Here is a 24,229-nt window from a genome sequence, read left to right on the forward strand (position 1 = left end):
AATATTGAGTTTTATTTGGCTGTTAACCCTTGCTTTGCTACTGGAAAAAATAGATCAATATGTAAAATCTGCCAAAAAAGTGAAATTCTGAAATTTCATCTCCATTTTCCATCAATTCTTGTAGAACACCTAAAGGGTTAACAAAGTTTGTAAAATCAGTTTTGTATACCTTGAGGGGTGTAGTTTCTAAAATGGTGGTTTTATATTTGGATGGTTTCTATTATGTAAGCCTCACAAAGTGACTTCAGACCTAAACTGGTCCTTTTAAAGTGGGTTTTGGAAATTTTCCAAAAAATTTCAAGATTTGCTTCCATACTTCTAAGCCTTGTAACGTCCCCAAAAAATAAAATGTTATTTTCAAAATGATCCAAACATGAAGTAGACATATGGGGAATGTAAAGTAATAACTATTTTTGAAGGTATTACTATCCATTATAAAAGTAGAGAAATTGAAATTTGCTATTTTCTTTTAAATTTTTAGTAAATTTGCTATTTTTTTTTTATGAATAAAAAGGTGTTTTTTTAACTTATCTTTACCACTGTCATGAAGTACAATGTGACGAGAAAACAATCTCAGAATAGCCTGTATAAGTAAAAGTGTTTTAAAGTCATCACCACACAGTGACACATGTCAGATTTGCAAAAAATGGCCTGGGCAGGAAGGTGAAAACAGGCCCGGGGTTGAAGGGGTTAATTCTTTGTGTGTGATTAGTTTAAGCAGACTATGATTGTCTATTGTTGTGACTTAGATGAAGATCAGATCACATTTTATGACCAATTTGTGCAGAAATCTATATCATTCCAAGAGGTTCACATATTTTTTCTTGCAACTGTATGTGAATTGGAATAAAACTTGCGGAGAAGAGAAGATGCTGGTCACAATTCCTTTTATTCTTTACAGTTTGTAACGGAGAAAAGCCTGACCGCTGGTGACTGCGCATCTTGCAAAAAGTTTAGACATTGGTGCAGTCTTTATATACTATTGTTTATCTTGAGGATATGTCATCAATACTGGAAACTAGCCAACCACTTTAATATAATATACATTTTCAAATGATACCAGGACTCCGTATTCTGGGTGCAATATTTAGAGAAGCAACACTTCTGATGTTGTAGATCAGCATGAAACATTTTGCTTTCCCAGTTCTGTGTGTAAGGGATTTCTTACATCATACAGCATTTGTTTCGATACTAAAATTTTGATTCAGTTTCGATACCATAAAAAAAGTATTGCGATACTCTATACCACGCAAAAAAAAAAGCCACTTGCATTTCGGATTTTATGGAACACCCAGCTCCTATTTTTGGGGGGGGGAACAAGGTGACAAAAAAAAAAAAAAAAAAAAAAAAAAAGCTGAATCAGTTTTTTATTTTTTCTCTTACGGTGTTCACCGCATAGGAAATTTTTTAAAATATTTGAATAGTTTGGACTTTTCAGACCTGGCGATATGTAATATGTTTTTATTTATTTATTTATTGTTTATATATTTTATATATAAAATTGAGAAAGGGGGTGATTTATACTTAAAGGGGTATTATCATCTGGCTTAACAAACCAAACCACCGCTATTGGTCTGACACTAAACCACATTGGATAGATCCCTCCAAGACTGTTGGAACAAAAAAATTGATGGTATGGTGTGGTATATGGGGTACAAAGATAGTGGGGCCATTCTTCATCAATGGAAACCTCAAGGCCACTGGATATGCGAAATTGCTACATGAAGATGTGTTTCCCTCTTTATGCACTGAAGCTGGCACGTTCCCTGAGTTTTTACAGCAAGATGGTGCACCACCACATTATGGGTGTTGGGTCCGAGCATTCCTAGATGAACAGTTTCCTGGAAAGTGGATTGGTCGTCGTGGGCCAGTTGAATGGCCCCCAAGGTCTCCCGATCTGACCCCCTTAGACTTTTATCTTTGGAGTCATCTGAAGGCAATTTGTTTATGTTGTGAAGATATGAGATGTGCAGTACCTGAAACTACGGATACTGGAAGCCTGTGGTAGCATTTCTCCTGCGGTGTTGCTATCAGTGTGTGAAGAGTGGGAGAAGAGGGTTGCATTGACAATCCAACACAATGGGCAGCACATTGAACACATTTTATAGGTGGTCAGAAACTTGTAAATAACTCATGAAAGAATAAAGTTACGTTAAAACCAAGCACACCATTGTTTTTTCTTGTGAAATTCCCAATAAGTTTCATATGTCACATGACCCTCTTCCTATTGAAAAAACAAAAGTTGGATTCAAAATGGCAGACTTCAAAATGGTCGCCATGGTCACCACCCATCTTGAAAAGTTTCCCCCCTCACATATACTAATGTGCCACAAACAGGAAGTTAATATCACCAACCATTCCCATTTTATTAAGGTGTATCCATATAAATGGCCCACCCTGTACTTCGTGCCACGGCTCCAAACAAAGGAAGATACTTCTGCGCATGCGCCCGAACACTTCGGTGGATGAAGAGAAGAGTCGGACGTCTTTCGAACAGCCAGCGCAGGACATGGGTAAGTATTATTTGTAAATGCCCCACCAACGATTTACTAATAAGAGCATCATCAATGGGGGCATAATTCTTACTGGGGGGGGCATTATTTTACCTGGGGGCACTAATGAGGCAGTATTATTCTTAGGGGCACTAAAGGGGGCATTATTTTACCTGGGGGCACAACTGGAGGCATTATTCTAACTGGGGGGGCACTAATGGGGGCATTATTCTTCCTAGGGGCACTAATGGAGGCATTATTTTACCTGGGGGCACAACTGGAGGCATTCTTACTGGGGGGGCACAACTGGAGGCATTCTTACTGGGGGTGCACTAAAGGGGGCATTATTTTTCCTGGGGGCACTAATGGGGGCATTATTTTTCCTGGGGGCACTAATGGGGGCATTATTTTTCCTGGGGGCACTAATGGGGGCATTATTTTTCCTGGGGGCACTAATGGGGGCATTATTTTTCCTGGGGACACATATGTGCCCCCTCACAGTATTTATTGCCAGATATCTGGCAATAAATACTGTGAGGGGGCAAGAATGTTGGCATTAGTAATGTGCGGTAGCACTTAGGTGAAATGTCATAGATTTCACTACTATAGTGCCCCTGGGGGCACTAATGGGGGCATTATTTTTCCTGGGGGCATTCTTACTGGGGGGGGGGCACTAATGGGGCATTATTCTTCCTGGGGACACATATGTGCCCCCTCACAGTATTTATTGCCAGATATCTGGCAATAAATACTGTGAGGGGGCAAGAATGTTGGCATTAGTAATGTGCGGTAGCACTTAGGTGAAATGTCATAGATTTCACTACTATATATTGACATGAATAAGTCTTACTGGACCAGCACAGTGCCCCGTGCTAGTGATTTCACAGGGGCAGTAAAAAAGTCTTAGTAACGTGATTATTTTATTTTTAACAAAGGGACCTTTTTCTGAATCCAGTGGACCATCTCACCATCGCCAGAAACACTCTGGAAGAGGTAGGACCAATTTTTATTATGAATGGTAAAGTTTAGACATTCATTGGGCTTAGGGCTCTCCCCTAGCGAATGCCATGCGGGTAAACAAGAATATGACGTTGTGCTGGTATAATTACACAATGCTATGTGGCTGGTATGTAATTTTTTCAAAGGCTGGTTTTAATACCCAGTCCGGCACTGCAGATTTATATAATGGAGGGACACAGAGGGGAGGACATTATGCATTCCAGGGACAATTTTTAACAACAATAGAGTGGAGGGACCAAAAGGGACGCTTGTATAAAATTTTGAAACAGCCAGGGGAGGACTGGATGAATTTGAGTGCCCATGGGTAAAAAACTATGCATACTAGGGACAAATTGTGACCCCAGTATTGATTGTCATGTCCACTGTAGGAGAACACTATTCATTGAAATGCAAACTACGGAGCACTATATGCATTGAAATAGACACTTGGGCCAATTCAATTGACTGAATGGACTATGGGGACAGTTATATGTAATGGGTGGTGGAAATATAGACAGAAGTTACGCTAAACTACATTCTATGGAATGTATTGACGCCGGGGGAGCGACACTCTGGAATCTATTGACGCTGTGGGAGTGAGACTAAGGAATGTATTTACACTGTTAACAATTCAATGGAGTTCAGTGTAGATTTTATGAATGTAATGAACAAAATTTGGGATTTTAATTCATTGAATATTGATAATATTACTATAACAAATTTTATATATATATATATATATATATATATATATATATATATATATATATATAAATTATATATTTTTTTTTTTTACGCAGGATCAAGATTTCTGTGATTCCGACTCACTTTAGAGTGTGTCAACAAGTTTAGTTGTGAAACAAATCCACTAACTGACATCGGTTGCAGAAAGAATTACTCCGGTTTCCTGCTTTTTGAAAGGTAAGTTATTAATGTTTGTCGGTCTGATAGTGCACTAACATGTGCACTATGTGATAAGGCCATGTTCACATCACCGTTTCCACTTTTTCCGTTCCTCTGTTCCATATAGGATCTTGAAAACTGAAAGGATGGATTCTGCAGATAACTGAGAAAGAACTGAGCCAAAATAACACAGACTAGGTGTCCGCTCAGAACATGATTTTTTAACATAGACTAAAGTACTTAATGTAGGACTTTCATATCACCGCAAAAAAAAAAAAATCTGAGCGTACAACAAACGTACCCCCTCATAGTCTATGGGTTATTTTGGCTCTGTTATGCTCAGATTGGTATTATTATTTTTGGAATCCTTCCTTTCAGTTCAACTGCTCCTCAACGTGGTTGTTAAACTGAAAGGATAAACTGTGATGTAAACTAGGCCTAAGTCCGTAGTGAATTCTGTTTGGTCTAGGCACGGTTAGAAACACAACTAAAGCACTCTGTGGTGCTTACGCACTGCATCTTCTGGATCGTGGACCCATTGTAGAGAATGAGTCCGCGGTCCACGATGCGGTCTACATAAGTCCATTGACTGTGTATGATGGACCCGTTCTAAGATGCGCCTCAAAAGTGAAATGGTTAGCAAATTGTAATGTGTGTGAGGCCTTTGGCTATATGCACACTACCATTGTGTGTTTTGCTGTTCTCAAGATGACAATCCTAAAATAAATGTTGTTGTCATATGTGTACTTTAGAAATTTAGCAGCCCCAAAACATAACCCCTTTTAAATTGCTATTTTTTTTTTTATGCTAAATCAGCAAGAAGAGGATATATTAGATTCTGTATGCTGACCTCATTATGGAGCAACTGATGCGGACAGCATACAAAGTGCTGTATGCTTATTTTGTGGCTACAATGAAGTGAATGGTTACCCATCCAAGCAGCAAAAAAAAATTTGGACGTCAACACCATCTATTTCAGTGCAGCCCACTTATATAGCTTGGTTATTTTAAATTTACACAATCAGTCATTTAGTTCTGACTTTAGTTGCTCATTTTTAAGATTTGGATACGTTATTTTATTTTTTTAATTAGTTGATCTAATGGATGTATATTTGATCAATATGACTGACTTATTTTTTTTTTAAATTGATATAGGTATTTATTTATGGCAAAATGGATGGCACTGTTATGGGAGATCTGTGGATGACACTGTTAGGGAGGGTGGATCTGTGGATGGCACTGTTATGGGAGATCTGTGGATGACACTGTTAGGGAGGGTGGATCTGTGGATGGCACTGTTATGAGGATAGATGCATTTTGAAATGTTATGGTGGACCTATAAATGATTCACTGTTATGGGTGATGTGTGCTATGACACATAGGACCATGAAGGGGGCCAGCATAAAATGCAATATGAGTGAAAGATACACATATAGCATATTATGCTGTTCCCCCTCATGACCCTATGTGTAACAGCATTACTTTATAATTCTCCCCTCATGTGTCCTAAACCGCGGACATAACTGTCTTTGTATGTAAATTCTGTCTTTACTGGTGATACAATTGCTATCCTATTGATAAACTCCTAATTGATAAAATCAACTGCCTCTGTGCTCACAGTGAATGCACTTCAACGAGCGGTCCTGCAGGCGAATGACTTCAGTCATTCATTCACGCTCCTTTAACTTCATTAATGAAGCATGAGCGCGATGAACTGTAGTTATTCGCCGGCCGGACCGCTCGTTGAAGTGCATTCACTGTGAGCACAGAGGCAGTTGATTTTATCAATTAGGAGTTTATCAATAGGATAGCAATTGTATCACCAGTAAAGACAGACTTTACCTACAAAGACAGTTATGTCCGCGGGGCCCACCGACAGTTGACTCCAGCCCATCCACCAACCCCGCACTGTCACCCACATTGTGTCTTATAAAGTGATTATTTATTGCAGCATTTTTTGGTCAGTAAAAATGAGATTTTTTGTGAAACTCACCTGTAAAATCTTTTTCTCGTCTTTTCCATTGGGGGACACAGACCATGGGTATAGCTTAGGCCATTACTAGGAGGAGACACTATGCAAATAAGAAAAAACAGCTCCTCCTCCACTGGCTATACCCCCATGCTCCAACAGGAGGACCTCAGTGCATGCAAAAGCAGTAGGAGAAGGAGATCAAAAACCAAATATTAACAAAGAAAAACGGAACCGAGGAACACCGCCATCGGGCCGTTAACCATAAGGTCCCACTATAATAGAACCAACCCCTCCTGCAACAGACAAGAATGGGTGGGAGCTGTGTCCCCCAATGGAAAAGACGAGAAAAAGATTTTACAGGTGAGTTTCACAAAAAATCTCCTTTTCTCGCCCATTCCATTGGGGAAGACACAGACCATGGGATGTCCTAAAGCAGTCCATGGGGTGGGAAGACCAGCACCTCCAGAGGGAAAACGTCCAACGGTTAAACAGGAACTACAGCCTGCAATACCTTGCACCCTAGGGCAGTATCAGCCGACGCCAGAGAGTGCAGCTGGTAGAACTTTGTAAAGGTATGTAAGGACGACCAGGTGTCCGCCTTACAAAGTTGTGATGTAGAGGCTCGATTGCGCCTAGCCCAGGAGGCTCCCTGGGCTAGGCGCAATTGAGGGGAGAGAGTATAGTCATCCGAGGAGGGACGCTGCTGCGTATGCTGCCTCTTAATGGTCGAGTGTCCTCTGTGGGGGGCACGGGGAGGTGGAGCGCGAGACTTATGCCAAGTCCGCCGCCGCCCTAGATATGGCAGAGGCCCAGGAGGGCTCCGAAGGGGCGGTGGAGGGACTGGGCTGGATTGGTGAAGGGGGAGGAGGAGGATGATCCTGTCCTGAGGCCAGGCAAGAGTCACAGGCTCCTGTAACCGATGGTGGCAGGCAGCATACCTTACAGGCTCCAAGTGGGACCTGAGTTGCCGCTTTAGATTTTTGGGGGCCCCAGGTCTAGGCATGATGGCGACAATCCCGGAGTCGGGGGTCTCCAAAGCTTTGCAGAACGCTACAGTCCTACCGTGACCTGTGAGGAGCAGCCAAGCGTGGAGAAGCACTGAGGCAAAGAGGAAGCGCCAGAGCAGACGCGATAGGCTCCGCCCCCAGTCGCGTCACAGATCACGCGAAACCCGCGCGGGAAATATGAAAAAAGGCTGACCCCGGCTTCGAAAATGGCATCCACCGCCCGGATGAAGGGGTTAAAAAGCCCTCCGTGCAAACGGGAAAAGGCGCAGCAGCAAGGCGCTGCGACTAATCAAAGCCCCAAGAAGGAATCCCTCCTCCCTCTCCATCCAGCAGGCCACCTCTGATCCACAGGTAAGCCTTAAGAACCGCGTCACACAGCTAGTATGGGGGAGGGGGAGATTGCAGGAGAGCCATTGTACTTATCCGAGTCCTGCAGTCTTCACCCTCTGTTCCGGACCAGCGGGGTCACCTCCTCAGTCATCTGGCACAAGGAGTGGCAGTGATCTGGAAAGAGGGCAGGACTAGGTGACCCCGGATCTGGTAGGCCACCGGAGCTGCAGGTCGAGCCCGGTTCCACTTATCTTCTGGGGGGAAGGGGAGGTAGCCGGGGACGTCCATTCGACCCCGGCGCTCGCTCCACTAAGAGACCAGGGACGCACCATGCGACCCTGCGTTCTCTATAGAGAAAAAAAACAGGAGAAGAGAAACTACAGGGACAACCCTGCAGGAGTGTCGCCTCCTTATCTGACACTAAGCTAAAAACTGAGGTATAGCCAGTGGAGGAGGAGCTGTTTTTTCTTATTTGCATAGTGTCACCTCCTAGTAATGGCCTAAGCTATACCCATGGTCTGTGTCCCCCAATGGAATGGGCTAGAAATCACCTTTTTGCAATTGGCAATTATCATGATTAGATTGCTTTGGCGATATATAACGTGCAGGCTTACAATTTATAGTGTGTATTTGTTTCTGAAGTAAATTTTAAAATAATATTTATTTGGTTTATTTATATTATAGATAACAAAATGTACAATTTGAAAACATGCCCTCGTGCATAATCAAAGGTTTTTCACACACCTTGAGGGATAAAGGAAAAAATATAATGCATTTTTTTCCAAAAGATCGTCAAATAGTCAGAAAATGGATTGAACAGGCACCCCAGCATTTTCCAAACGTAGAAGGATGGGTTGAAAAAAAATCATGGAATCAAAAAAAACACATGACCATTATCGACTTTGCTCTAAGCACTTAGATTTTTTTTTTTTCTTACGAACCTGGTTTATTACGCAAAAAAATACGTCCAGATGCAATTCCCTCCATTTTCCCCAAAAATATGGACAGTACAAAGGAGTCATCAGATACAAATGAAGGGACAGCAGAAGAAAGCCAATCGACCTCTGAATCATTCCAGAGTTTGGACTTGCGATCGGATACCCCTTCTGAACATATTTCAGAAAAGACAGTGAGTGTAGAAAATCAATGTGCAGCTGTAAGAATGCCCATGTTGCAGACTTCACCATCTGCGAGAAGGAGAACTAAGAAAATAAAGGTTGCAAATATGCCTTCTTCACAAGTTCGGTCTGATGCTGTTATTTCAACAGGGAACGTAATTTTTACTGGTGAAATGAATTTGCTTGGAAGCACAATCCAACTCCACCTTCCATTGACTGCTACTATAACCGATACGGATTTGCAAATTGAAACTCAAGTCAGCCATCAAAGAAGGACAAATCAACCAATACAGACTTGTATTGTAAGAAAAGTAAATATTGGCAGTCAGACCAACAAAATAAGGCATCGTCAACGTGGAACACAGTGCCGTTTATTGGTGGACAAGCTCAAAATTGGGAAGGCAACATTTTCAAAATTGAAAAAAATAAATAAATAAAAAAGTTACCATCAGTGAAAATACAGCAATGGAAACAGAGAAAGCACACTTGAATGAATCCAACAGTTCGGATAATGGGCACAGTAAACTTTCTTCGGAAGAAGATATAGAACATTCAAACCAATCCAAAAAAAGAAATAATGATTCCATGAATGAAGACATAGAAGCCATAGACAGATCACCCTTTTATTTTTTCGTCCACCCCAGTGTGTGAAGGCAAAAATGTGAACAGTAGAAATAAAAAAAAGTCACCTTTAAATATAAAAAAAAAAAATACAATTTTGCAAAAAAATAGAGATGGCAAAAACATATGAAGAAGTCCAAGATGAAATACATGTAATAGAAGAAGATCCACAGTTTAATCCACTTGACCATCCAGAATCCGAGGAAGATGAGGATTTATCCACATTTATTGATGATTCTGAAGATGAAATTGAACCACTAGACGAAGTAACGATAGATCCTGATCAAATGGATATTATCTGTGGAGATCTAAAAGAACCCGTTTTAGATAAAAAATTTATTGTTTTTCAAAGTTGCCTTGAAAGTTTGGTCTCTGATTCCTTGCCAATACCGAAAAACCTGTGGATCAAAACGTACTCATCTGAAGATCAGGGAGATTGGATCGGCAATTAATCTGGATGTAAAAGGTGTACGTGGACACATTCAACAACTGTGGACCAGCCAGCCGAGTGTAAATCGAATTGCGGCTGGCAACCTTCTATTGTCCAGTGCTATTGTTCTAAGCGGTAGCCATTTCACAAAAATAAAAAATTTCTTTCAGCTGATCAATGTGTCGATGATATCACAGGCGACACATTACCGGAACCAGCCAAGGTATATATTCCCGATGATAAGTGAAGAGTGGGAAAAAAAATTGTGCTGATATTATATCCATACTGGGAACAAGAGCAGTATGCTTGGCAGGGGACGGTCAATCCGACAGCCCTAGATTTTTGGCAAAATATTGTATTTATACAATGATGGAGACTGAACTTACCAAAATTGTTGACTTCAATGTACAACAGTTTATTCCACCGGTTAATTCGGTAAGCCTTGAGAAAAAAGCTTTCAAAGAAACTATAGACCGAATTATTGATAGCGGTGTCAATGTTCGAATAGTGGCAACAGATCGGCATGTAGGCATTCGCAAACTAATAAGAGAAGACTATCCCAGGATCAGGCATCAGTTCGATGTATGGCATCTGGCCAAGTCTATGGGACAGAAGCTACTAACTGCTTCCAAAACAAAACATTGTGCATCACTGTCACCATGGATACCATCGATTTAAAAATCATCTTTGGTGGTGGTCAAGAAACTGACGCAGACCCAGCTGAATTGATAGCCAGATGGAAGTCCATTTTACAACACGTACTCAATATTCACGAATGGGAATCAGACAATACCTACTCAAAGTGCCATCATGAAACCGGGATAACTGATACAAAGTGGCTCACAAACGACTCCGCTGCATATGATAAACTAAAAAGCATTATTATTAATCAGTCACTTTTGAAGGACATTCAACATCTTTGTATTTTTTGCCACACCGGTGAATTGGAGGTTTTTCATTCGAGTGTACTAAAGTATCGCCCAAAAAGGGTACATTTTTATTATGATGCCATGGTTGCTAGAACCACGCTAGCTGTTTTGGACCACAATTCAAATGTGGGCAGAGTACAGGCTGTTTTAAAAGAATTTGTAGACACAGAGGGTGAGGAGCCACAGAAGAGATACAGATTCGAGTACAGTAAAGCGAGAAAAGCATGGGTGGTGAAAATCCTATATGAACCACGTTCAAGAATTTCTACTGCCAATACTATCTAAAATTCTGGAATTTGCAGAGGGAAAAATCAAATCGACATGGCAATCGGCCTTGCCAGCTTTACCAAAAAATATTGCACCAATTGAATGTCCTCCAAAGGAAGACTTGGTTCGAAGACATCTCTTTAGAAAATAAAAATTTTTTCTTTTATGCTTGTTGATTTGAAGTTTATTTTAAAATAAACATGTTAATTACGTTCACAATAAAGCTCAATTTCTTTACTAAATTTGGTTTTTCTGTATTTATAAAAAAATTTATGTCGTGTGGGTATGCCAACACGTGTGAAATCCATTGCATGCGCAGCTCCGTTTTGGACGCAGCACAAAGAAATAAAGATCAGCGCCAGGTGGCCGCGCTATTCCTTTGTGCCTTTTTCTGCAGGAGCAGAGGACATGAGGCAGGATGGGGTCTGAAGGGAAAGGTGACTCCATCTTGTCTTCTCTAAGATGTACAGAATTGTTATAATATCTCACCCACGCACTTCACATCTCCCCCCCCCCGCTGTGAGTTAGGTTCACTTATCTGTCTTAGGACAGATTCTGGGAATCTCCCATAACTAGAACAAATGTTCTGTTTCACTCAGGGTCATTCGGCACAACTGCGTACATTCTTATATGTGACGTATTACATACCCATAAAAGGATGTTCCGGTAGTATCTGTATGAGCATCAATGTTTATCATTTGATTGGTTTAACGCTGTCGTTATGCAAACCTTTCTACTGCCTATATGAGGCCAAGCTATAGCATAATAAAATTTGAGTGTTTCTCAGGCTACTTTCACACTAGCGTTCGGGGCTCTGCTTGTGAGTTCCGTTTGAAGGGGCTCACAAGCGGCCCCGAACGGATCCGTCCAGCCCTAATGCATTCTGAATGGATGCGGATCCGCTCAGAATACATCAGTCTGGCTCCGTTTGTCCTCCGCTCCGCTCAGCAGGCGGACACCTGAACGCAGCTTGCAGCGTTCGGGTGTCCGCCTGGCCGTGCGGAGGCAAACGGATCCGTCCAGACTTACAATGTAAGTCAATGGGGACGGATCCGTTTGAAGTTGACACAGTATGGCTCAATTTTCAAACGGATCCGTCTCCTATTGACTTTCAATGTAAAGTCAAAACGGATCTGTTTGCATTATCATGAACAAAAAAAAAAAAAAAAAAACAACTTTTTTTTTTTTTTTTTGTTCATGGTAATGCAAACGGATCCGTTCTGAACGGATCTAAGCGTTTGCATTATAGGTGCGGATCCGTCTGGGCACATACCAGACGGATCCGACCTAAACGAAGGTGTGAAAGTAGCCTCAGTGATGTGTGTGTCTATTATTGCCAACTGAGAAACCTCTCTCCTGACGTCAGTGTCTCAAACCAAGGTTGTCGTAGAGGTCCAAATCCTTTCAGGGTCAGACTCTGGACTACAGCAATGGAGCTGTGGGGGATTTATGGCTGCTCAGTTCTGGTTGTGTTCATAGTGGCTGCTGCATTATTGAATGGAGGGACACAGGGGGGGGGGGCGACAATGAATGGAGGGACACAGAGGGGGGTGACATTCTGAAGTGTAGTGATACAGGGACGCCATTATGGAGTGAGGGGACAGAGAGGGGAGGACATTATGATGAGAGAATGGAGGGACATTGCGTCCCCTTTGTCCCTCTACTTCATAATGTCCTCCACTCTGTGTCCTTTCACTCCATAATGGCGTCCCCTCTGTGTCCCTCCATTCTATAACAGAGTTCATCCTGAATTCCATTATTGTAATCTAATGTAAAATCGTTGGTGGATTTGGTGGTGCATTTATTCAAATAAAAATGATGTTGTCCTGGTCCTCGATACTTCTCCGGCATGCCCTCTTTCTCAAATTCTGTTTGATCTTCATGTACGTTGATCTTCTTTTACAACTCTGCTACATCTGTGTTCATGTACACTATATTTCATTATAGGTGTCTAACAAATGAAATTCAGTGTCCCTCCATTACATATTTGTGTCCCCTGTGTCCCTCCATAGGACATTATGAAGTGGAGGTCCTGGTAGTGTAGAGGAAGACAGATGTAGCAGAGCTGTATAGGAAGCATTTCATCCAAAATGCTAGTGGTGGAGGGGGAGACAGATGTAGCAAAGCTGTATAAAAAGTTGTTCCGTTGCTAGTGTGGAAATGACTATATATATATAGCTGTATAAGCGGATGGTCAGCCTCAGTGATGGTGGAATAAAGTAAAGAGTTGTAGCAGAGCTTTATAGGTGGACCGTCAACCTCAAGGATGGTGGGAGAGTATGATAAAGATGTAGCTAAGCTGTATAGGAAGCCCTTGAGCCAAACTTAGGATAGGAGACTGGAGAAGAAACATGTTCCTGAGCTAGATGTACATAGTGTAAGGTTTATACACAATTTTAGTACAGCTGTAATAGAAATAAATCTGCATCAGTGGTGGGGGATGGTCAGGTTTTATGGGAATCAAATGCACAGATTATAAGTCTACTGGCTGACAATCTTTTGAGCTAATGTATAATATGGAATTAGTGTTTGCGGCACAGAATGGGTTTGTAAAAGATCAGACTGAGATTGTGTGTAAAACTGCAGGACAGCCACATGTTACTGTACACTGAGCTCACTTATCACGGCTCTCTGTGGATTCCCCAGCAGGGGGAGGGGCCTCACAGACATTTCAGGCTGCCAGACTGATGACTCATAATCTTCACATGAACTAGCACTAAGAACTCAGCTCTCAGTGTGATGTCATAAGGAGGTGTGGCCAGCCTTCACTCAAGCTGCCCAAGCCCGCCCAGCCTTAGCTGCAGAAAACCAGGAAGTGAACAACAGAGTGACTGCAGGTGAGGCTGAATAAGCAAGATGGGAATACCCCTTTAATATTTAGTTTTCTTTTCTTAAAAGGGTTTCTACCACGTTTTCACATAATTAGCTTTCAGACACTAGCGATCCGCTAGTGTCTGCTCTACCAAACAATCCTAATATAATAGCTTATTGTGCAGCCGTTTCGCTAAAAAACGAACTTATATTGATATGCTAATGAGCCTCTAGGTGCTATGGGGGCGTCATTAGCACCTAGAGGCTCAGTCTACCTTCACAAAATGCCGCCGCCCAGTGCGTCCCTCCAGCCCGCCCATCTCCTCCGGAATGCGATCCTCCCTGTGAGCCAGTGGACGAATTCTCGAGCATGCGCAGTGAATGTCTGACCGCTCCCTGCTCAGGCATCTCTACTGCGCCTGCGCCGATGACGTCATAGTGCTCCGAGGAACAGGCGCAGTGGAGATGTCTGTGCAGGGAGCGGTCAGACATTCACTGCGCATGCGCCGAATACAGACGCGCATGTGCGAGAATTCGTCCGCTGGCTCACAGGGAGGACCGCATTCTGGAGGAGATGGGCGGGCTGGAGGGGCGTGCTGGGCGGCGGCAGTTTGTGAAGGTAGACCGAGCCTCTAGGTGCTAATGACGCCCCCATAGCACCTAGAGGCTCATTAGCATATCAATATAAGTTAGATTTTTAGCGAAACGGCAGGACAATAAACAGTTATATTAGGATTGTTTGGTAGAGCAGACACTAGCGGATCGCTAGTGTCTGAAAGCTAAGTATGTGAAAACGAAGTGGTAGAAACCCTTTAACTCTTTATTTAATAACTATTTCCCCCCTTAGGAGCTAGAACCTGGGATCTTTTAATCCCTGGTCTTATTCACCCTAATAGAGCCCTGTGGCCACTGCCACCAATGATTTTAATACTGGGGGGGGTTGAGGGGAGGGGATGCACTGCGCCACCAATGATTTTAATACTGGGAGGGGGGGGTGGTTGAGGGGAGGGGGTGCACTGCGCCACCAATGATTTTAATACTGGGGAGGAGGGCGCACCAATGATAATTAACATTTAATACAGGAGGCAGTGTGGCACCTGAGGGGTTAACTGCTGCTGATCGCAGCGCCCCGCCAGCACTCTACTCCTGGATTTGTATTAAACGTTTATTGGTGGCGCAGTGCGCCTGCCTCTCTCCTCTTTGGTGGCAGCAGCACAGGGGGAGGGAGAGAGTGCTTCCTTCACCCCTGTGCTGCTGAGAACGCTGAGAGCAGTACGCTCCATGTTCTCTGATACTAGACTGCGCAATAGCGAAGCCTAGTATCGAAAAAAGGCAAATCCCGGCATCGAGGTCGATACCAGACAAAAGTATTGATTGGGTATCAAAAATTTGATACCCGAAACAACCCTAACAGCATTATCTCTGAGTTTCATTTTTTCCAACCATTCTTTGTGGACTAAAATTCCCATCTCTTTCATCCACCTCAAGAACTTTTTAAATTCCTCTAACTTGCCTATATTTGTCCCATGCTTTAGTAACAAAAACCCAGTTTGAAATAATACTTACAGCAGGAGGACAGGCTTCCATGTCAGTAGCTCCATCGCCAATCATTACTACATGGTGTAAGCCATACTTCTCCTTTAATAAGCCGATCACTTTTCCTTTACCACCAGATTCTGCAGTGAGCTGTGCCTCATCAAAGCCAGCATATTCACCTTAAAATATAACATGGTTACATATTGATATGTATCCTCTGGAGTCATCAATATCAGATTAGTTGGGGTCTGACACCTAGCACCTCACTGATCAGCTGTTTCTGGCCACTAGCTTAGTGTACTGTGTAGTGGCGGTGCCGGAATACTGCAGCTTACCTCCTATTCAAGTCAATGGTAGCTGAGCTGTAGTATGCAAGGGCCAGAAACGACATATTATACAGAGCCTTCTGTTTCTAGCTCCTTACACGGTATAGTTTCCGGTGGCCAGAAACAGCTGATTGCGGGGTGTTGGACCACCATCTATTTTATATTGATTACCTATCCTGAGGATAGATAATCAATATCTGTAGTCTGAACAACCCCTTTAATGCCCATATTCACTCTAATAGGAGCTGTATAAAAAGGGATAATGAACTGAATACAGGAACCTTTGAAAAGGAGTGGAGGCTCTGAAGAAGTTAGGAAAGTCCAGGAAACATAATACTAGTGAACACAATTTGAAGTCATGGAGACTGGAAGTTTAGAGGGCTGTATAACTCTAAACACGGATATCAGATCGATGGAATTTGACTTTAAAGGGGTTCTCTGGGAAGGATTTAAAATAGTTGCCAGTAACCTATCCTAGAATGTGAACAGGACTGGTTGCCACCACTTATAGAGCTGTCTAGGGGTTGAGTGGCAGGGGGGGCCTCACTACACATTAAAATGCTATACAACAGATGGTAATGTTGTGATCCGGCTAATGATATGCCATCATGGCTGAGCAGCCCGACAGGAAAACTCACCAATGTGTAGTATATGCAAGTGCCAGAGTGTAGTGAGGTCCACCCTACTGACCCCCTAGGCAGCAACCAGTGCTACTCACATTCTAGGATAGGTTGCTGGTGATCATTTTAAATTATTCCCAGTGATCCCCTTTAATATATGATTGGTGTGAGGTCAAATGTTAGAATCCCCACTCACAAGATCTGTGAATGATAGCTCTGCACATTTATTCTTACAACGATGTGGGTTCTAGTGTTCAGACCGCCACCGATCTTACACTGGCGGCATATCTAATTCCATTTATCTACACAATGCACGGCAGAATCCATCACATGAAGAACATACAGTACAGACCAAAAGTTTGGACACACCTTCTCATTCAAAGAGTTTTCTTTATTTTCATGACTATGAAGGCATCAAAACTATGAATTAACACGTGGAATTATATACATAACAAACAAGTGTGAAACAACTGAAAATATGTCATATTCTAGGTTCTTCAAAGTAGCCACCTTTTGCTTTGATTACTGCTTTGCACACTCTTGGCATTCTCTTGATGAGCTTCAAGAGGTAGTCCCCTGAAATGGTCTTCCAACAGTCTTGAAGGAGTTCCCAGGGATGCTTAGCACTTGTTGGCCCTTTTGCCTTCACTCTGCGGTCCAGCTCACCCCAAACCATCTCGATTGGGTTCAGGTCCGGTGACTGTGGAGGCCAGGTCATCTGGCGCAGCACCCCATCACTCTCCTTCATGGTCAAATAGCCCTTACTTTCAAAGTTTTCCCAATTTTCCGGCTGACTGACTGACCTTCATTTCTTAAAGTAATGATGGTCACTCGTTTTTCTTTAGCTGCTTTTTTCTTGCCATAATACAAATTCAAACAGTCTATTCAGTAGGACTATCAGCTGTGTATCCACCTGACTTCTCCTCAACGCAACTGATGGTCCCAACCCCATTTATAAGGCAAGAAATCACACTTATTAAACCTGACAGGGCACAACTGTGAAGTGAAAACCATTTCAGGGGACTACCTCTTGAAGCTCATCAAGAGAATGCCAAGAGTGTGCAAAGCAGTAATCAAAGCAAAAGGTGGCTACTTTGAAGAACCTAGAATATTACATATGTTCAGTTGTTTCACACTTGTTTGTTATGTATATAATTCCACATGTGTTAATTCATAGTTTTGATGCCTTCATAGTCATGAAAATAAAGAAAACTCTTTGAATGAGAAGGTGTGTCCAAACTTATGGTCTGTACATTGTGCAGTAAAGGAACTAATACATTTATAATAGGGTTTGTCAGGTTATTCCAATTTGATGTGAGAGATTGTGCTGCATGCACTACTACTGTTGCCCTCAAGTATGATGGAATGGACAAGGGATGATCCAAATTGAATCTATTACGCAGATGTGAAAATAGCCTAGTGGACCATAGGTTCTGATTTAATTCACGTGTCATCTTTGTACTGAGTAAGACTTCTAAGAGTCTACTCTTGTTTCATATTCCTGATTTTACATGGAGAATGTGCTTCTTCTGAGAACAATAAGTCCTAAAATAAGCAGCACATTGTGCGATTCCTGTCCACCCAAGCGCTTCAGCAATCTCCATGAAGCTAATTCTCTAAACTATCCACTGTAAATCCACACACTACTGATAGTTTACATTTCCTAAAATTAAATGGGAGAAAAACGCTGCATTGTAAAAGTATGTAATTAGTATTTATGAATCAGATTGCAAGAAGAAATAGTCTAAAGCTGGCCAAGCCATACCATTGAAATAAAACTTGAGCCTGTTTGCATACACATTAGTGATTGGGATGTCCAATTCTGCGGCTACATGTTCCACAATGCTACGAAATCCTCCAGATATCAGGAAAACCTGGACATTTCGCTGGTGCAGTCGGTGAATGAGGTCTCTGTAAAAAGATAAAAGTTTAAATTATGAAAGTGAGCATGATCACTAAAACCTGAAATGTAACAGAATACATCAAATGCACACTCGTGACTCCGTCCATCTAGTCTGACCTGGCATTGGCAGGATTTCTAGTAGTAATGAGGTTTGCCCTTACATACCCCAGATGTGGAGGTATCTGATAAAAAAATGCATTGCATGGGGCAAATAAGCCGCAAACTGCGGAGGATGGGAGCGTTAGTGGCTCTGGCTGAAATAGTAATCCTCACACCTATGGTCCTTTGGGCCAGGGCATTGTTAGGAGGGTGCACCATTTCTTCCCTCGGGACACACTATGTTGTTGGGTCTCCTGTCTGATAATAGTTGGGGTCCCCTTGGTGTTGTGGGTTTGGTGCGGGCGCAGGAGATGTAGGTGCTGCGGCCTGCGAATAGAGTCAGTAACCAGGCCAGTTGTAGAAAATAAACAAGTCTCCCTTTACTAAAGTGGATAATAGGATTTGTAGTACATCAGTATCAAAACCCAGTGCCCAACAATTCACAGTGCACATTTTTCCAGATAGCAATGTATAGATATGGGCCAGGATGGGGATTGTAGTGCTCCTTTCCTGTATCTGTCCAAAGTCTCTTTCTGCAGAATCTAAGGCTGACAATAAGTATCTTGTAAACTTGACTGTAATTCCCAGCTGAGGTGCACAGGATTAGGATACAACTGGCCAGACAAGTGAAAAAGGTGTTTTAGCAATGTTCTTCTGACTGTATCGACTTTACACAGCAAATAGCTTTCTGACCGACTCCAATGCTCTAGTTCTTGACTTTTTTTCTGGAGTGCCATGAAGGTGGTTCTCTCTCTGTAGATCGCTCGGAGAGAGCAGTGATGTAGGCCCATATTACATTCATATATACCCTGCACGTGTAGAGGCACTTTTATTGTATATACATTTAGTCATAGACTACTGGTTGCCTACTCTTGACAAGTGCATTTGTATTTTTATTTGTTTAAAATTTAACTTTTATTTTGCTTTGTTAATACTAAATTATGAACATCTTATTATCCAACCTACTATATTAAAACTATCTCTGGACATCCATGTGTGTACTTCTATTATTTATTAATTCCCTTTTAGCACTATTAATGCAGCGGTGGTGAATAGGTTGCAGTCGCTCTCTTTAGGCTGACCGTTATTAGTTCTTACTGTTAACTGTATAGATACTTTATTTGTAACCTTTTACTGTGAACTATAGTCAATTGAGGCTGGTGTTAATTTGCTCAAGCAGTTTGGTTACTTTTGAGTTTGACTGCTTGCTACTATTTGTCTGGCCCTTATTGTTATGGCCATGTATTGCAACACTCACTGCCTTATGACTTAAAGGGATTCTGTCACCAGTTTCTTACCCCCCCATTTAAAAATATGGTTATGTTCATGGAGCACTAGCGATTCCTAATGTGGTCTTATAACAGAAATCCGTAGGCTCATTTTGTCTAAAAAACGTTATAACTAACCTGTCATTCATCTCACAAATGTGCCCAAGGGGATGATCATGTCTTCCAGATGCCGCCCGTACCCGCCGCCGTTTGTGCCCAGCTCCTCCTTTGCTGTCATCAGCGCCGCCTCAGAATCCTTTGCTACGCCTCCGGCTCTCCCTCACTCCCCCCTCCTTCTCTAACATCCCGCGCGTGCGCACAGGCCTGTGCCTGATGCGCCCGTGCGGACTTCTCCGTTCGGCTTCATGGAGCGAAGTGCACATGCGCCGTCAACTTGGGGGGAGTGAGGGAGAGCCGGAGGCGTAGCAAAGGATTCTGAGGCGGCGCTGATGACAGCAAAGGAGGAGCTGGGCACAAACGGCGGCGAGTACGGTACGGGCGGCATCTGGAAGACATGATCATCCCCTTGGGCACATTTGTAAGATGAATGACAGGTTAGTTATAACGTTTTTTAGACAAAATGAGCCTACGGATTTCTGTTATAAGACCACATTAGGAATCGCTAGTGCTCCATGAACATAACCATATTTTTAAATGGGGGGGGGGTAAGAAACTGGTGACAGAATCCCTTTAATGGTCTCACAGAGAATCTGAATTCCATTACTGGCCTTATAGTGCTGCTACTTATCCCACTGCTGCCTGCTAGTGATGATTAAATATTGCTATGGTATTATTGCCATTGTTCCTGACTATTAATGACAGCCAAACTCCTACACTATCTGTCTGTAATCGAGCTGTCTGCAGCTTCTACCGCTAGCTTGTAATGCTAATTGTAACGGCGGAGTTGCTTTCTAGGCTGTCTAATATATCGCCAGGAGCTTTGACACTACCAACTGGGTGCCCTGGAGTCTAAAAACTAATTACTGCCCCCCGACATGTTTCGCCATATCCATGGCGTCTTCAGGGGATCGGGCAGTCTGCTGCTAAGGACCACAGAAAAATCTATGGTGCCTATGTTTTAGGTAATAGAATTCTGCCTGTTATAGCAAACTGTCAGCAGTATTTGATTTTTATGGGTTTTCAGCCTCAAGCTGCAAACAAGAATGTTCCCATTCATTTTTTTCCTCTAAAATGTCACTTCTGAAAAATAAACTGAAATCATTGTTTGCCACTCTTCCTTTTCAGGCCGACATTGTATATTATGGTATCGTAACATATGGGAATGCATGTAGATGGTCCCATGACAGAACGCTCACCCACCCACCCAGCAGTCACCAGCCCGTCTGGTAAAATGCCAACACTGCACATGGTAAAGCTATCAATCCACTTGTTTTTATCTCTCCATGTACTTAGAATGACATTGGCCAAAAAAAAGATAACTCACTTTATCCCCTCGGTGAGCCTTGGAGGGTGCTCTGTTATCAAAGCTTGTACTTGTTCCCTAGATGGGCGAATTAATGCCAGCCTCTCAGTCAGAGCAGCCTTGAAGGTCAGAGATCCGCCCATTGCTTTGCGAGTCCTGAGCAAAAACAAGAAAAACTAAAATCACAATGCAAAAAATGTGCTAGGACAAGTCCGCTGCTACAAGACTATATGTCAAGCTAAGAAGAAGATTAAAGGGAACCTGTCATGTGGATATTTGATTATAATCTAACTAATTATATACAGTCATTAACTACTAAAAAGTGCCTTAGATGTATTCACTTACTGGTGTGACAGATGGTTACCTAATAATATACACAAAAAGATGCCACATGCTAATGAGCTGATTTGAGTCCAGCGTGATGTCATTGAGTCCAGCGTTTTTTTTAATTCAGAGCTATAGCCACTCCCCTGCCCACCTGCTGCTGATTCATATGGAAACAAACTGTCAATCAGCAGCAGGTTGGTGGGGAGAGTCAGGAGCTCATGAATATTCAGGACTCATCATTATGAGCTGGAGCTTTTCAATACAAGATGTTGGCAGATTGACTGGGTCAATTAAAGAAAGTGACCCAGCATTTTGCTAAGAGAATCAGTCACTTATTTATGTTGCCCTTAGTTAGGACACCATAAAACTGGTGACAGGTTCCCTTTAAAGTCCACATCCAGGCGATGTACATGTACAACAGTATATATTATAGGGTTGTAGTGTATGGCCACACATTCAGGTTTTTATGCAGTTTTTGAAGCCAAAATCAGGTGTGGGTAATAAGCATAGAAATGGTTAAAAAGGGAACCTGTCACATTGAAATGTTATAGAGCAGGAGGAGCTGAGCAGATTGATATATAATTTTGTGGGAAAAGATTCAGTCTAACTTGAATTTCATTGATTTAAATTCCTGCTCATTCTGGGCTGTGAAGTCAAGGAGACTGTCAATCACTGATAGGACCGCCTTCTTGACTACAAAGCCCAGAATGAGCAGGGATGTAAATCAATAAAACACAAGTTTTACTGAATCTTTTCCCATAAAACTATCAATATCAATCTGCTCAGCTCCTCCTGTCCTATAAAAAAAAATTATAATCTAAAGTAAATCACTAATAAATCCTGTCTGCACTTTCATGGTGACCGGTTCCCTTTAAGGACAGATACTACTTTTCTGAATTCCTCACCAGTTTTGGGTTCAAAAGCTGCATCCAAAAAAAAAACTAAATGTAGGGCTACATGTGTCACGTGACAGGAAGCAGCAGAAAAATTGCAGGCAAGTTGTATATTGTACATGACTTGTATTGTGGACTATGGTTATATAGTTGACTTGAGAAAAAATCCATCAGGCGTGGATTTTCACCAACTGTTATCGTGGCATGTCGCATAATGCACTGGGACACCATAAAAAAATCATTACATCCAATGTCGCGTGACTTAACCCCAGCCTAAATCAGAGCACACTAGATCATCAGCTAAATGCTGCAGGTTGAGATTCAGCTGGAGAGCCCTGAACACAGAAGCAGAAACAGCAGGGTAGATGTGCTAACCCAATCTCACATGTAGACCTCATGCACACGGCTGTAAGTGCTTTGCAGTCCACAAACAGATCCAGTCTGAGAGCACGCCACCTTTTTCTCCCCTAGTCTATAGAAAAGTCCTATTCTTGTCCGTTAAACGGACAAGAATAGGATATGTTTTATTTTTTTGTGGGGCAGCGAAACAGGCTTACGGATATGCACAGCACAAGGATATGCTCGTGTGCATGATGCCTTAGACAGGGTCATCTGGGATCAGGCAATGTAAACATGGGCCAGATCACTAATTTCTTTCATCTTTGGCTATTTTTGTCTAGCTCTACACCACCTCGAGTGGCTTACTTTGCGTAAAGATTTTGTAGACATTGCCCAGATTTAGTAATGTGTCTGCGTCTAAAAACTAGTGCAAATATGTGCAATTTTGTCGCAGTTTGGTACAACTAGGGTTTCTTTCTACATTTTTTTTTCCAACTTTGAAAGGGGAGGAGCTGGGTGGGAAAGGGGGCCAAATTCTCTCTCAAAGTAAGCCAACCGATAAAGTTGGTACAGAGCTCGACAACAAAGGGTCTCTCCATACACCACATTTATCGTCCAGCGTGAGCCCCTGTGATACATCTGCTGCTGGTCTAGACACCATCTATAGGATGTACAGGTAATCTCAGATTGTTCTTTAGATGTTGTTTCAGTCGCCAGTCTTCACTGTTGGAGTTTGAGCGGCTGTGAGAAGAATGTTTACATGGCACGCCCCCTCCCTTGTCCCTCACATAATCCTCTGTCTAGGACTAATGCTTAAGAATTTCTGGCAGTCTGCCCCATCATTTGTGTGGTAAGTGGTATCATGGGAAAAACAGAGCGCTTCAGTAACTGGAATTAGCTAATGTGGAAAGCGATCATTATGGGGAACTAATCTTTTATGTAAGTTTATTTTAAACTGTTCTAAGGCTACTTTCACACTTGCGTTCTTTTCCGGCATAGAGTTCCGTCACAGGGGCTCTATACCGGAAAAGAACTGATCAGGTATGTCCCCATGCATTCTGAATGGAGAGTAATCCGTTCAGTTTGCATCAGGATGTCTTCAGTTCAGTCGTTTTGACTGATCAGGCAAAAGAGAAAACCGTAGCATGCTACGGTTTTATCTCCGGCTAAAAAAAACTGAAGACTTGCCTGAATGCTTGATCAGGCATTTTTTCCCATAGGAATGTATTAGTGCCGGATCCGGCATTCAGAATACCGGATCTGTCCTTCCGGTATGCGCAGACTGAAAAAAATAAATGCCGGATCCGTTTTTGCCGGATGACACCGGAAAGACGGATCCGGCATTTCAATGCATTTTTTCGACTGATCAGGCATTTTTAAGACTGATCAGGATCCTGATCAGTCTTACTAATGCCATCAGTTAGCATACATTTTGCCTGATCCGGCAGGCAGTTCCGGCGACGGAACTGCTTGCCGGATCTCTCTGCCGCAAGTGTGAAAGTAGCCTAAATAGGCCATAATTAATTTTTGTAATATGCTTTACTTATTTTAGTGACCTAATAAGCACCTCGGGTGTCTGTTGCCCTTCAGAATCTGTACACCGCTGTTTTCACTCC

General features: G+C 42.4%; 1 protein-coding gene across 2 annotated transcripts in view; it reads right to left on the minus strand.

The window, feature by feature from the left end:
- Nucleotides 1-24,229, minus strand: part of PSPH (phosphoserine phosphatase) — a 48,788-nt gene that overhangs the window by 10,877 nt on the left and 13,682 nt on the right. For both annotated transcript variants that reach the window (XM_040424808.1, XM_040424809.1), the window contains 3 exons: nt 21,076-21,210; nt 18,127-18,272; nt 15,446-15,594 (listed from right to left, as the gene is read on the minus strand). In XM_040424808.1, coding sequence (XP_040280742.1) covers nt 15,446-15,594; nt 18,127-18,272; nt 21,076-21,210 — 430 coding nt within the window. The remainder of the gene's footprint in view (nt 1-15,445; nt 15,595-18,126; nt 18,273-21,075; nt 21,211-24,229) is intronic.

The sequence above is a fragment of the Bufo bufo genome, chromosome 3 (assembly GCF_905171765.1).
Source record: "Bufo bufo chromosome 3, aBufBuf1.1, whole genome shotgun sequence".
Taxonomy (NCBI): Eukaryota; Metazoa; Chordata; class Amphibia; order Anura; family Bufonidae; genus Bufo; species Bufo bufo.